Genomic DNA, 15,828 nt, shown 5'->3' with positions numbered 1-15,828 from the left:
CAGAATTCCTCCAGCTGCTTCTGTCTTCAGTCACATCATCAATAAAAACTAATGACCCAGTGCCATTGGAAGCTACAAGTGCATCTTAATAAATTAGAATATCAAACAGTTAATTTTTTTCAGTAATTCAATACAAAAAGGGAAACACATATACAGTTAGGTCCAGAAATATTTGGACAGTGACACAAGTTTTGTTATTTTAGCTGTTTACAAAAACATGTTCAGAAATACAATTATATATATAATATGGGCTGAAAGTGCACACTCCCAGCTGCAATATGAGAGTTTTCACATCCAAATCGGAGAAAGGGTTTAGGAATCATAGCTCTGTAATGCATAGCCTCCTCTTTTTCAAGGGACCAAAAGTAATTGGACAAGGGATTCTAAGGGCTGCAATTAACTCTGAAGGCATCTCCCTCGTTAACCTGTAATTAATGAAGTAGTTAAAAGGTCTGGGGTTGATTACACATGTGTGGTTTTGCATTTGGAAGCTGTTGCTGTGACCAGACAACATGCGGTCTAAGGAACTCTCAATTGAGGTGAAGCAGAACATCCTGAGGCTGAAAAAAAAGAAAAAATCCATCAGAGAGATAGCAGACATGCTTGGAGTAGCAAAATCAACAGTCGGGTACATTCTGAGAAAAAAGGAATTGACTGGTGAGCTTGGGAACTCAAAAAGGCCTGGGCGTCCACGGATGACAACAGTGGTGGATGATCGCCGCATACTTTCTTTGGTGAAGAAGAACCCGTTCACAACATCAACTGAAGTCCAGAACACTCTCAGTGAAGTAGGTGTATCTGTCTCTAAGTCAACAGTAAAGAGCAGACTCCATGAAAGTAAATACAAAGGGTTCACATCTAGAAGCAAACCATTCATCAATTCCAAAAATAGACAGGCCAGAGTTAAATTTGCTGAAAAACACCTCATGAAGCCAGCTCAGTTCTGGAAAAGTATTCTATGGACAGATGAGACATAGATCAACCTGTACTAGAATGATGGGAAGAAAAAAGTTTGGAGAAGAAAGGGAACGGCACATGATCCAAGGCACACCACATCCTCTGTAAAACATGGTGGAGGCAATGTGATGGCATGGGCATGCATGGCTTTCAATGGCACTGGGTCACTTGTGTTTATTGATGACATAACAGCAGACAAGAGTAGCCGGATGAATTCTGAAGTGTACCGGGATATACTTTCAGCCCAGATTCAGCCAAATGCCGCAAAGTTGATCGGACAGCGCTTCATAGTACAGATGGACAATGACCCCAAGCATACAGCCAAAGCTACCCAGGAGTTCATGAGTGCAAAAAAGTGGAACATTCTGCAATGGCCAAGTCAATCACCAGATCTTAACCCAATTGAGCATGCATTTCACTTGCTCAAATCCAGACTTAAGACGGAAAGACCCACAAACAAGCAAGACCTGAAGGCTGCGGCTGTAAAGTCCTGGCAAAGCATTAAGAAGGAGGAAACCCAGCGTTTGGTGATGTCCATGGGTTCCAGACTTAAGGCAGTGACTGCCTCCAAAGGATTCGCAACAAAATATTGAAAATAAAAATATTTTGTTTGGGTTTGGTTTATTTGTCCAATTACTTTTGACCTCCTAAAATGTGGAGTGTTTGTAAAGAAATGTGTACAATTCCTACAATTTCTATCAGATATTTTTGTTCAAACCTTCAAATTAAACGTTACAATTTGCACTTGAATTCTGTTGTACAGGTTTCATTTCAAATCCAATGTGGTGGCATGCAGAGCCCAACTCGCGAAAATTGTGTCACTGTCCAAATATTTCTGGACAGCTGAGCTGTCACTGAGGTTACCCGCTGTCACTGGATCCAGCGGTGGCCGCAGGTAACCTCAGTGACAGCTCAGCTGATCGCGCGGCTGTCTTCATTGGCTGCGTGGAGCTGACAGGAGCAGTGGTGTCTGCTGCAGCTCCGGTCACCTCCATGCAGCAGAACTGGAAGCGACGCTGGAAGTCCGTGGATTACGCCGGACATGGAGGGCTTTTTCGGGCTTATTAAAGTGGTGAACCAGGGTATATGTTTGTGTTTTTTATTTCTAATAAAGGATTTTTTCGGGTGTGTGTGTTTATTTACTGTAATTTACAGATTAATCATGGAAGGTATCTCGGGGAGACGCCTGACATGATTAATCTAGGATTTAGTGGCAGCTATGGGCTGCCAATAACTCCTTATTACCCCGATTTGCCAACGCACCAGGGCAAATCGGGAAGAGCTGGGTACAGTCCCAGAACTGTCGCATCTAATGTATGCGACAATTCTGGGCGGCTGTTGGCTGATATTGTTAGGCTGGGGGGCTCCCCATAACGTGGAGCTCCCCATCCTGAGAATACCAGCCTTCAGCCGTATGGCTTTATCTGGCTGGTTTTAAAATTGGGGGGACCGCACGCCGTTTTTTTTAATTATTTAATTATTTACTTCAATGCACAGTATAGACACGCCCACCGGCTGCTGTGATTGGCTGCAGTGAGACACCTGTCACTCAGCGTGGGGGCATGTCTCACTGCAACCAATCATAGGCGCCGGTGGGCGGGGAAAGCAGGGAATACGAGATTGTTTAATGGGTATATGAGAGAGGGCTGCTCAATTCAGTTACTCAGGAGTTTAGTGGTCACCGGTGAGTCCTTCACAGGTGACCGCTAATCAGGACGCGACACAGACAGAGCCGCAGCATGACCATGAAGTCGGGTGAAGTTAACCCGAGTTCATTCTGATCGTGCGGCTCTTTCTGTGTCTGCTGTCATTTGCCATTCAGCTCTGCTACATGGCTGTCTGTGTCTGCTGTCAGCGGCCATGTAGCCGAACTGAATGGCAGATGACATAGTAAAAACGCATCCCTACACATTACACACGCTTGGCAAGTCAATAAATTAAAAAAAAAAGGGTGCCCAATGCATACGTCACAGAACACATGATCTAAAGGATCGCACACAAAATTGATCAATTTAACATAGACTACTAACGCACGTGTGACAGCAAATGAACGACCTACGTGCAATCTCATAAGATCCCATATGCGACCTGGGCGTGTCACATCGCAAATGCGATTGTACAACTAATTGCAACGTGTAAAGCAGGCTTAACCCATAATCAACAACATTAACAGAAATAAACACTTGAAATAGATCACTCTGTGTGTAATGCCTCTATATAATTTATTAATTTCCATTTTTGTAGTGAATTACTGAAATAAATTAACTTTTTGATGATATTCTAATTTATTGAGATGCACCTGTATGCCCATTTTACCTGATCAGTCTTGAAATCCTACCAGATGTCTGAGAATGCAGACGATTTGCTTCACATTCAGCAGGGATAAAAATAAAACAAGTAATTTGCTTAGAGATCAAGCAGCATGTTATAGAGTAGATGCAACATTTGACACTAGAATTATTGCAAGAGGTTTATAGAAGTAGACTGCATTTTACACTGTTATTTGCTACAATTCTGATTCATTTTAACAAACAGGAGATATTTGACAGCCAACAATGCAATACGAGACAGATTCATTTATTTTCGCTGCTTTTCCAGGACATACTTCAGAGTGATATGAAAATGTCTTAAAAATGAAATAAAATCTCTCTTGAAGATAAATGCCAACCCATAAGCAGAAACTGCCTTATCTGATGAATCTGTCCAGAATGCTACATGACATGAGTACATATTGAAGTCAGGACTCTAAGCAATATCTCCTGGTTGTTTTATTGCATTTTTATTCCATAGCGCATGCCTCATTATCACGTTGAATGTTTTCTTTTGGCTTGTGTATAGCAGGCATCGCTAATCCCAAAAATATATGACGCTACATATCCTGTAGACATGATATAGAAGAGAATGATGGTCGTATTTGCTTGTTCTTCCTAATTAATAATTAACTAAGTAGGTGTCATGCATATTTATATGCTCTTTAGGGAAAATACACTTATTTACCTGTTCTGTATAAACTAGTAGTGTTGAGCAGACCCGGACTGGAAAAATCCGGATCCGCGCGGTTTGACAATCCGGATTCGGCTTTGGGGTTTTTTTTCTCTCTCTCTCTCTCTCTCTCTCTCGTCCCGGATTCCGCTCTTCATTGACATATATTGGTCTGGCTTCCGGATCGGATCTCGGACTTCCTTGTCAACCCGCCACTGATCCGCCGGACCCGGATTATTAGCAATCCGCTGAACTCTATAAACTAGTTGAGTTGACATTTTTATAATACTACCTTTAGGAGATGAAAAAGCTACAGAAAGCAAAATGCATACCTTTATTCATTAAAGGAAATCTGTTACCAGGCTTTTGTCACAAAATCTGAGAGCAGCACAAAGACACTGATTCCATTGATTTGCCACTTACTGGGTTGTTTGCTGTAGTTTTAAGAAACACTGTTTTATGAGCAAGAGTTTATCATTAGAGGATTAGTAAACTTGCTGTCATGTAGTCCTCAATATTCATGTGATCTCTATAACCCCGCCCCCACCAATTTTCTGCCTATGCACAGTGTACAAGAAAGCTGTCACTGTCAGTGTGGGAGGATTATACAGAGCTCAGCATTCAGAGAACTGGTAGATATGTAGCAGATAAATCAGTGATTTTATCAAAACTGCACCAAGCAGCTTAACAAATGATACATTTTATGAAATATAGTCTCTGTCCCTATATTTTGCTGCTCTCAAATGGGGCAGCAAAAGTCTGGTGGTACACATGGTAGAGATATGGAAATGATAAAGCATAAGATCATTTCTTCATTAAACTGTGAATACTGGTGTATAGTTAATCATATTATTATTGAAGCATGACAGCTCGCATTAGGTTGCCAGACAGGGAATGCCTGTACATATACTATATTATGTTCTTTTGATCTTGAGATATTACATTAGGAATCTGATATAAATATACAATTTATGTCAGTATGACCCGTGAGGTTTTCCACGCCGGACAAACACACTACAAACTTTTTTTATGTCCCTTGGCTATCAGTTCACTTTTCAGGCTGTTGCCCTATAAAAGTCCCAAATAGGGAGCTATTTAAAGGGAACCTGTCACTAGGTTTTTACCTTATGAGTTGCAGCCACCACCAGTGAGCTCTTTTATACAGCATTCCAGAATGTTGTATATAAGAGCCAATGCTGCTCTATAGAATGTAAAAACCACCTTTATAATGCTCACCTAGGGGCAGTCCGGCCCAATTGGTGTTGCTGTTCTTGGTCCGGTGCCACCTCCTTGTTGTACGATTTCTGTTCTCCTTCCCAGCCCAGTGTGTATAACGCGTGATGTGTCATTAACAGAGAGGCCTCCATTGCACTCCTGTGTATGTGAACTGATCTGCTTGACTGAAGACAGATCAAAGTACTGTAGTGCGCATGCGCGAGCATTCTTTGACCTTTTCTCGTGCCTGCGCATTACATTACTTTTCAGGATGCGTCATGCACACAGGACTGAGCAGGAGGACAGAGATCGCACAAAATTGTGGAGGCACCGGATCGAGAGCAGTGACACCCATTGGACCGGACCGCCCTCTAGGTCAGTATTATATAGAATGCTGTATATAAGAGTTGATTAGTGGTGTCCACAGCTTAGAAAGGAGTAATCTGGTGACAGGTTCCCTTTAAGCAGTCCTTCAGACTTTTTGGTCTCTTGTCATCTTTAGGGTCAGCCCTAAGGAGGGGTAAGTTTTACAGTAACCAGAGACTTTTCAGCCAGTGCATATGGTAATTGCTGTCAAACTGTTGTTAATAAATATAAAATATAATCACTAATTATACAACATAAATATTTTCGTAAGGAATGGAGATTATGCATGAAAAATATACCACTATAATACTTGATTTCAAACTGTTCTGCTTTTTTTCCCTGGTAATATAAAACCAGTCTGATACCCTGTGTGAAAAGCATACTATCATAGGGACATTAATCCACAGTGAAAGGTTATAGCACCATAAGAAGTGCTGTAAACCAGCAAACCTATTGTAAATAATGTAACTGACCCTATAGCCTAACATATATTTGTTTTATTTCAGCTTGCTGGGTTCATCTATGCCTGTTATGTCTTGAAATGTATTTCTGAAGAAGAGGATAGTTGTGAGTATTCATACTTTGACATACTTTTCTGATAGTTGAAGCTTAAAATGTGCCTGTAAGTATTTCTTAGTACAGATACCTATCAAACTAAACAATGCTATGGCTACTTTTACCACCAACATTCTGTATATGTATATATTTATTGGCTACTATTATATAAGTGCCTGTCCCCACTAGCAGTAGCATAGATTGCTCCATATGGCTTTATCTGTGGAGCTTAATGAGAGTGGTACACATCTGCATGCAATTGGCTCCAAATAATTGTTTGCCAATGACAAGACCACTGCTTTTATCATATTTGTACTAAATGCTATAAAATTTCCAATACTTTTGTCTTGTTGGGCATCAAAAATAATTTAATTGTTAAAGTCGTATAGAGGATCGAAACTTTTGACATTCTTAAGTCATCAGATTTGGTAATTTTTCCAAAATGTTTTATTCTCTGTGAATCACAGGTACCCCAATTGCCTGAAAAGCTGTGTGTAACACTTTGAGGTCTCCTAATACCTCATCCAACCCCTCTCAATCTCTTTCACACAAGCACAGCCTTAGTTTTGTTAAGGTGTCCTCTATTGAAACCAAGTGTAACACAGTAGTAGCCAACAGTCTATGTTGTAGCACAATATACTTGTTGTAAATGTTAAATATGGTTCAAAAATGATCTGTCTTAATAATTTGTAAATAGACAGACCATTCTGTGCAGAACAGTGTCGCAAACTGATGGTGTCGCTGTCAGACGTAAAATCATCCTGCTTCAACTGAGACTAGTAATGCGCCATACATTCCATAATACCCTCTGCTTCCTCCCCACTAATATACGTTCCGGAGGCAAAGGAGTCCAATTGTGGCCTGTCTTTGATAGTGCTACTGCCGGGACAGCTGGTGCCAGTGGTGGTGATTCTCTTACTACAAGCAGCTACCCCATTCTTAACCGTGGTATGTTTTCTTTTCCTTTTACACTACCCTATCCATTGTCATTGCCACTTTTTCTTTAACCATACATTTTTAACATTACTAGATCCAATCTTTTGAACTCCAATTATTCAACACATGTCAAAAAATACATAGTAACAAATATAAGGTAGGTATGCGTACTGAAAGTGAAGTGTAGCAGCAGGCCACAGGATAGGTGACATGTACAGTTGTCAGATTGTACTAGTTAAACAGGTGTGCCGAAACAGATATGCACAATTAAATGTCTTCATTTTTTATTCTATTTTTTTTTACAACATTTAACCACTCCCCAAAAATAGCAAAATAATAGGTAGGTACTTGATTAAAAAGCCAGCACCTGCCGAAGTGTGCTGTATTAGTGTGGCGTGTATAGATGTAAAATTTGACCAGTAAAACAAATATGCAAACATAAATTGTCTGTGACACACACTTTGAGAGGTAAACAATCAATAGCAGTTAAATGTCAAAATTTCAGGGATTTTTTTTCTGTTTTTAAAAATTGATTACTCCCGTATCAAAATACTGATTTTACAAGAAATGCACAAACTCAATATAGTCGCTTGACAAGCAGGTATATAGTTGGACACTAATTTCAGATTTATTTTTTGTATAAACTATTGTGCTGCCTTGCTTCTGTTTTCTAGTGAAGAAAATAGAAGAATGAAGAAAAAAATTGTGATTGTAATGTAGTAGTACAGATGCCATCTATACCTTCCCTATTTTTTACTCTCCCTACTAATTGAATCTCTGTATTGTTCCTAGTCAGTAATTCTCATCTTATTCAGTGCTACAGTTCTACAATATATTACTGTTTGGTGTACATGTCTAATATCTTTGGGCTTTCTCTTCCTGTCTCCATTACTGAGCATTGAGGTTTGATGACCTCTTGCTATCCTGAAATCATCTTAGGATGGCATTCCCTACATAGGTTGTTATGCAAGCTATGATAGTCCCTCTTGATTGGCAGCCTTAAACCATGTGTTATGATAAATGCAAGTCATTATAGAAGAATTTGCACAGTCACATGGTCATGTTAGCCTTCTGTGACTGGTGCAATCGCAGAGGTCATTTTTTTGGCAATTCTCATCAAAATTATTTGATCATCTCCAAAGGGCCAATCAGTAGACAGAATATAAGATAAACAGATGATTACAATCATAACAATAGTTCAATGGGTAAATAAAATGGGTTTAAACTATCAATGATACACTGTTATATGAAAATAGGTAGCTAAGTTTGAATTTTTCTTCTGTTAGATTAAACATCTTTTGTTCTTCTGAATGATCTTGTATCCAAGAACTTTCATAGGAAGATATTTTAGTTTTCAACCAGTTATTAAAAATATTGATATTGATCTACTGTATGGTCAATGTGAAAGACTGCAACGGCAAAATGATCATCTACCAGACAATTGTGGCCATTTTAGCAAATTTACCTTTCAATTGGGGAATAGCGAACTCAAACTGTAAAGTTCGGGGCTTATACCGGACACTGGGTGTTCAGGCTCAAACTAAAACATGGACTTTAAAGAAAGGTCTGTGTCCGAGTTTGTAATTTGAGTGATGTTCATATGCTAATAAAGTGCAGCGACTCAACAAGCTTTATTGCATGCGGAAGATGCCTGTACGCTGCCATGAAAAAATTGATAAATAATTTTAAAAAATTAAGTAGCATCCCATTTATTTTTGATAACCAGCGCAGGTAAAGAAGACAACTGCCGGATACAACCCTCAGTTGTCTGTTTTACCCTTGCTGATTATCAAAAATAGAGGGCATCCCACGCCGTTTTTTAAATAATTAAAAAAAAAGCCTGGGGTCCCACTATTTTTGATAACCTGCCAAGGTAAAGCAGACAGCTTAGAGCTGGTATTATCAGGCTGCAAAGGCCAATGGTTATTTGGCCCCTCCCAGCCTATGAATAGCAGCCCGTAGGTAAAACTTTTGAGGTTGATGCCAGCTATGAATTGACAGCTGGCATCAAGCCCAGTGGTTTGTATTGGATAGGCATGTATCCAACACCACTATTACTAACCCGGTAATTATACACTTAAAAAAATACATACACACAAAAATATTTGAATAAAAACTCCCCCACGTCCCTCGTTACTAATTTATTAATTAAAAAGAAATCCTCGTATTCCAATGTAATCCAATGGTGCAATGTCCCACGACGTCCATCGATTCCTTTGGATCTTTGTTCTGATAATGTTCTGAGAAGGCGGCTCTATAGGTTAGTCCCAGTCAGTGGTAGGCAAATGAGAAATTTCGTACCTGGCACTGACCACGAGTGACCCATGGGCCTTCATTCTGAGACTGAAGCTCCATAGGAATCGATGGCATTGTGGGACAATATGTCATTGCATTACGTTGGAACCTTTGGGATTTATTTTTAATTAATAAATTGGTGAATGAGGGAGCGCGGGAGAGTCTTCAATCACCATCAGATTATGTGAGAGTTTTCGAGGATTTGCCAAAGGAATAAATTGGAGAAAGAGGAAGTATGGAGGAGTCTTTATTCCAATAAACTGTTTTTTTCCTGCTTGTGTGTGTGTTTTTAACTGTACATTTGCCGGGTTTGAAATGGGGGGTGTCTGATAGACGAATATCCATTACAAACCCCAGAGCTTGATGCCAGCTGTGTATTACCCCTAAAGTATTACCCCGATTACCACTGCACTAAGGTAATCGGAAAGAGCTGTGGTGAAGTGCCAGAATTGGTGCATCTATTGGATACGCCACTACTGAATCAGCTGCAGGTAGCTATTTTTAGGATGGTAAGGGCCAAATAACCATTTGCCTGCCTTCCCAACCTGATAATACCAACTCCTAGCTGCCTGAGTTATCTTGGCTGGTTATCAAAAAAAGGCATGGGGTCCCCTCTATTTTTGATAACTAACCAAGGTAAAGCAGATAGCTGAGGGCAGCAGCCTGTAGTTGTCTGCTTTACCTGCACTGGTTATCAAAAATAGGTGGGACCTCAAGAGATTTTTTACATTTATGTATTCCTTATCCACATTTGTTTGCAGGACAATTGTACTGCTTACTCTCATTTTGGCAAACCGCAACTTCCACTGGTCCGCTCATCCCTACTTACAATGCCACAAACATTGCAAAGAATGTGATTGGCTGGAAGATCCAGTACTTCATATAGTTGGATAAATAATAAAGTAATATTGTATCCTGCAAAACCTAAATGTTGTACTTTTGTGCAAATTTTTACTCTTTCCTTTTATTTGCTGCACATGTATGGCGCAAGTTGAGAGCAGGTGTATGGAGTGCATTCCCCTTTTTTCCAAGAGCCTTAAGTTCTTTATTTTTCCATTGATATACTGTACAGTGGGTTCGGAAAGTATTCAGACCCCTTTAAATTTTTCACTCTTTGTTTCATTGCAGCCATTTAGTACAATTAAAAAATGTTCTTATTTTTCTCATTAATGTACACTCTGCACCCCATCTTGACAGAAAAAAAAGAAATGTAGACATTTTTGCACATTTATTAAACAAGAAAAACTGAAATATATAGATCTACAGAATAGCGTTATGAAGCTATGTGGCTGCCAAACTGAGAAACCCACTGCTGGGAGGAAATGATCTTTATTCCTCCTAGCAGCCTCGGGCTTTTAGTCATAGAGGTGTGGCTTTAGTCACCCCTCTGTGCATAGTGAGCAGCGGCTCACAATGCACAAAGGGGTGACTAAAGCCACACCTCTATAAGGCTGTAACTGCCTTCCCTTCACTGACTGACATCTGGTTGTGTACTGATACAATGCTGAGTTGGCTGTCAGTCAGTATCAGGGCCTTAGTTACATGCACCACTAACTATGCACTAAGCATTGACTGGAATTGCACTGGCCGCTCTTCTATGATTGAAAGCCCGAGGCTACTGGGAGAAATAAAGATAATTTTCTCCCTGCAGCTGAGCTCTCAGAGTGGCAGCCGCATACCTTCAGAATGTTATTAATCCGCAGATTAACCTTATTTTTATTAAATTAATTATTTTTTTTAATGGGCACAGAGGGTTGAATGTAGAAATTAAAAATGATGTATAAAACATTTTACTTTGTTTAGTCCTTCAAAGGGATTGAAACCTATTATTATTATTATTATTATTATTATTATTATTTATTATTATAGTGCCATTTATTCCATGGCGCCTTACATGTGAAATGGGTATACATAATAGGGACAAGTACAATAATCATAAACAATACAAGGCACAGACTGGTACAGGAGGAGAGAGGTCCCTGCCCGCAAGGGCTCACAGTCTACAAGGGATGGGTGAGGATACAGTAGGTGAGGGTAGGGATGGTTGTGTGGCGCTGTATCAGACAGAAGGTTATGGCAGGTTGTAGGCTTGTCGGAAGAGGTGGGTCTTCAGGTTCCTTTTGAAGCTTGTCAAGGTAGGCGAGAGTCTGATATGTTGTGGCAGGGCATTCCAGAGTAAGGCGGGCTTTGCACACTACGACATTGCAGGTGCGAAGTCGGTGGGGTCAAATTGAAAGTGACACACATCCGGCGTCACAGTCGATATCGTAGTGTGCAAATCCTTTTTGATACGATTAACGAGCGCTAAAGCATCGTTATCGTATCATCGGTGTAGGGTCCGACATTTCCATAATGCCAGTGCAGCGACAGGTACGATGTAGTTCCTCGTTCCTGCGGCAGCACACATCGCTGTGTGTGAAGCCGCAGGAGCGAGGAACATCTCCTACCTGCATCCCAGCTGCAATGTGGAAGGACGGAGGTGGGCGGGATGTTTACATCCTGCTCATCTCCGCCCCTCCGCTGCTATTGGTCGCCTGCCGTGTGACATCGCTGTGATGCCGCATGACCCGCCCCCTTAGGAAGGAGGCGGGTCGCCGGCCAGAGAGACGTCGCAGGACAGGTGAGTGCATGTGAAGCTGGCATAGCGATAATGTTCGCTACGCCAGCAATCACAAGATATCACTGCTGCGACAGGGCGGGGACTATCGCGCTCAACATCGCAGCATCGGCTTGTGATGTTGCAGCGTGCAAAGTACCCCTAAGGGTGAGGCACGCGAGAAATCTTAAATGCGATGGTGGGAAGAGGAGATGAGAAGTGAGTAGAGAAGAAGATCTTGTGAGGATCGAAGGTTATGTGCAGGTAAGTACCGGGAGACTGGGTCACAGATGTAGGTAGGAGACAGGTTGTGGATGACTTTGTAGGTCATGGTGAGGGTTTTGAACTGGAGTCGTTGGGCAATGGGAAGCCAGTGAAGGGATTGGCGGAGAGGAGAGGTCGGGGAATAGTGGGGGAGCAGGTGGATTAGTCGGGCAGCATAGTTTAGAATAGATTGTAGGGGTGCAAGACTGTTAGAAGGAAGGTCACAGAGCAGGAGGTTTCAATAATCCAGGCGAGAGATAATAAGGGCATGCACTAGGGTTTTCGCAGTTTCTTGGGAAAAGAATGTAAGACCTATGATTGCTTCACATCTTATACAATATATTGCAAAACCATAGTATTGCAGTATACGGTGAAATTGTAACATAGCCAGCATCTGCCATGTATAAAGCCATATTATCTTCTGAGCTGACTTCATACAATTGTTAGCGACCTACAAATAAGATGTCCATCATTGGTCAATAAGCAGTTAAAGCTTATTTTTATGATCTTATTTATTTCTTTTAGTTGTTTCTTAATATTAACATGCGTGATATAGATAAACCATCTAATATACAGCAGATAAGAAATACAAATCTTACAATACCAAGTTCACATGAACTGGAAATAATGTTCTGGTGACTTGCTACAATACGAACGGTTTAAGTAGGATAACAATATGAAGGTGCAGACCTAATTTCACTATTAATTCCCATTCTCCCTTTGCACAATTAAAAGTAATGAAAGTTTCCTCTACTTACCTGTACTAATAATATCCTGCTGAGACAAATTTGCTTTCAATGGACACCAGGGATGAAATAAGTAATTAGATTTCTAAACTCTACTTTTCATTTCCTCACTTCTTTTTGAGAAATGAAGTACTTTTACTCATATCAGACCTTTTGTTTTTAACTTAAATGAAGCAGCAATAATATAATATTCTATAAAGTGGCCAATTTTGGGGGTGAAACCAACAGCACACCGAGGGATAAAGATGAAAACTTCCCCAGCCTTGTTTCACCATAATTGCTAGTAAGAAGTTAATTAGATGCCTAAAGCATAATTTGACTTAGTTGCATATGCATGGAGATCTGTAATCAACAGACATTGGCCCACATTTACAAATGCTGTCTAATCGCTAGCCTAAACTAATGGTGCATTTACACATTTAAACTGCAAGATAATCATGATCAGGCATTGTAAGAAACGCTTACTTTACAATTATCTTGCCATTTAAACAGACTGCCAATCACCCGATGAATGAGCAAAATGGGTCAAATACATTTTTTGATTTGTGAAATCATCTTTCTCAATGGTGCATTTTGCTTTGTAAATAGACTCACAATGCCAAATCCATGGTACTCTGAGTATTGAGCAATCTAGTATAGATCGTTCAGAGTTAGTGATGAGCGAACACTACCATGCTCAGGTGCTCGGTACTCGTATTGAGCAATTGGATGCCTGAATGGGTGTGACTCGACTAACAAGTACAATTAACATCAATGCGGAAGATTTCACGGAAAAATGCTCAAATCCCCCATCAGAACATCCAACTGATCGTTACGAGTACCGGGCACCCAAACGTGGTAGTGCTCGCTCATCACTATTCAGAGCACATTCTTTACTTTGGCCTGACTCTGTAAACAGGACATTAAATGACCACTTGTCGGTCCATGAAGATGGTCCTTTAGTCCAAGTCGTATGAACATTCATAGAATTTGTCACATTTGCTTGTTAGAATCTTTCTCTTGTGTCTTAATTTCTTATTTAGCTTATTATAGGTAATTAAATTGCATAAAAAATTGGAGCAGAAGAGCCATGGCACGGGGTCATTCTTTTTTGTCCCAAAACTTTAATAGTAAGCTTTTTCACATGATTTAAAAAAAAAAAAACAAAAAAAAAAAACACAAGCGCAACCACACGTGTTAAGCGATTGTGTTTAGCTTATCTATAGTTCTGTACATAGTTCAATCAGTGAATACACTGAATCAGTAATTTTTTTTTTTTAATGGTCTTAAGCTCAATCTTGAGCCATGGTGACTTGATGGATGAATGTTTTGTAGGAAGATCGATCTTATGCAAGCATAGATAGGTCCACCAGGGTCTTCTCTGCTATTATCTTGATAGTATCAAGCCTTCGGGTTGCTGGACTTCCTCTTCAGTGTATACCTTGATTAAATTGTAAATCTCTAATGTTAGTGGTGTTGGATGTTGTGAAGCAATGTTAATAGTATATTAAACAGGGTTTTACACTTTTAGCAAAATAAAAGCAAATAAAAAAAGTCAGACATGTTAATGGCATGCAAATGACAAACACACTTATAAAGGCTTGGCATGCTATCAATGAAGTTATTACGGGATATCTAAGGAATATTTTGCACTTGGTCACACAAATCATCAAGATCCACTGTTAGCAGTTTCTATAGCATTTGGAAACCAATGACGTACCAGATGTGCTCAATGAGAGACTATGCCAAAGATGCTGCAGGAAATGGAAGCACGTTTTGACCACGAAGGCTGTGAGCAATATGTGGCCTGTTTTCTTTAAAAACGGTTCCTCGTATACTTTGAAGAAATGGCTGTACCACTAGTTCCTTGACCAAATCAATTTTATTGCTGAGCTATTAGTGTACCTGGAATGAAGACTTAAGTAGTACAGCTACCCTACATTATGCTATCCACAACATTATCCATGGAGTTGGACCAGTGTGATGTTTCCTTGTGAAGCCCTCTTCAATAATTACCTACATTTGCACTATGTAATGTGTAAGTTCTCACATTGTGTTTTACCATACATAGATTCAACAAAGAAGTAAAATAGGTAAATTAATCAATTGTGACCAGATCTCAACACATGCTATACAAAATCAGCCCACCCATCCCACACAGTTTTTACCTCTTTGAGAAGATAATGTGGTCATATTTTGAGCTTTATTTGATAAAATGAAAGAAAAACTGAGTCCTTGAGGTACTAAGGGAAATGTTATTTGCTAAAGGTGTGTACAATCATAGCCAAAATTGTTGGCACTCTTGAAATTGTTCCAGGAAATGAAGTATTCCTCTCAGAAAATTATTGCAATTAATCTTTTTTTCTTGTGCACATGTTTATTTACTTTAAATGTATTGGAACAACAAAACAAAAAAAAGAGAAAAAAAGACAAAATGGATATAATTTCACACAAAACCCCAAAAATTAGCTACACAAAGTTTTTGATACCTTTCTATAATTGTGGGTAAACAACTTTGTTTCAAGCTTGTGATGCTCATTCAAACTTACCACTGGCAAGTAACAGATGTGGGCATTATGAAAATCACACCAGAAACCAAATAAAAAAGGTAGAAGCTGGCTCAATCTTTGCACGGTGTCTGTGTGTGCCACACCAAGCATGGAGAACAGAAAGAGGAGAAGAAAACTGTCTGAGGACTCGAGTACCAAAATTTCTGAAACATATCAACAATTTCAAGATTACAAATCTATCTCCAGATACCTTGATGTTCTTTTGTCCACAATGCACATCATAATCAAGAAGTTTACAACCCATGGCACTGTATCTATTCTCCCTGCACGTGGATGGCAGAAAAAAAATTGATGAAAGGTTTTAAAGCAGGATAGTTCGGATGGTGGCTAAGTAGCGCCAATCAAGTTTCAAAGAGATTCAAGCAGC

The 15,828-nt window shown here is 39.8% G+C and overlaps 1 protein-coding gene across 1 annotated transcript in view; it reads left to right on the top strand.

Moving 5' to 3' along the window:
* NKAIN2 (sodium/potassium transporting ATPase interacting 2) overlaps positions 1-15,828 on the top strand; it is a 1,481,925-nt gene that overhangs the window by 1,339,933 nt on the left and 126,164 nt on the right. The window contains exon 5 of the mRNA XM_075339944.1: positions 6,027-6,087. Within this exon, the coding sequence (XP_075196059.1) occupies positions 6,027-6,087 (61 nt within the window). The remainder of the gene's footprint in view (positions 1-6,026; positions 6,088-15,828) is intronic.

The sequence above is a fragment of the Anomaloglossus baeobatrachus genome, chromosome 3, assembly GCF_048569485.1.
Source record: "Anomaloglossus baeobatrachus isolate aAnoBae1 chromosome 3, aAnoBae1.hap1, whole genome shotgun sequence".
Classification (NCBI taxonomy): Eukaryota; Metazoa; Chordata; class Amphibia; order Anura; family Aromobatidae; genus Anomaloglossus; species Anomaloglossus baeobatrachus.
This window is presented reverse-complemented; position numbering and strand designations above follow the sequence as displayed.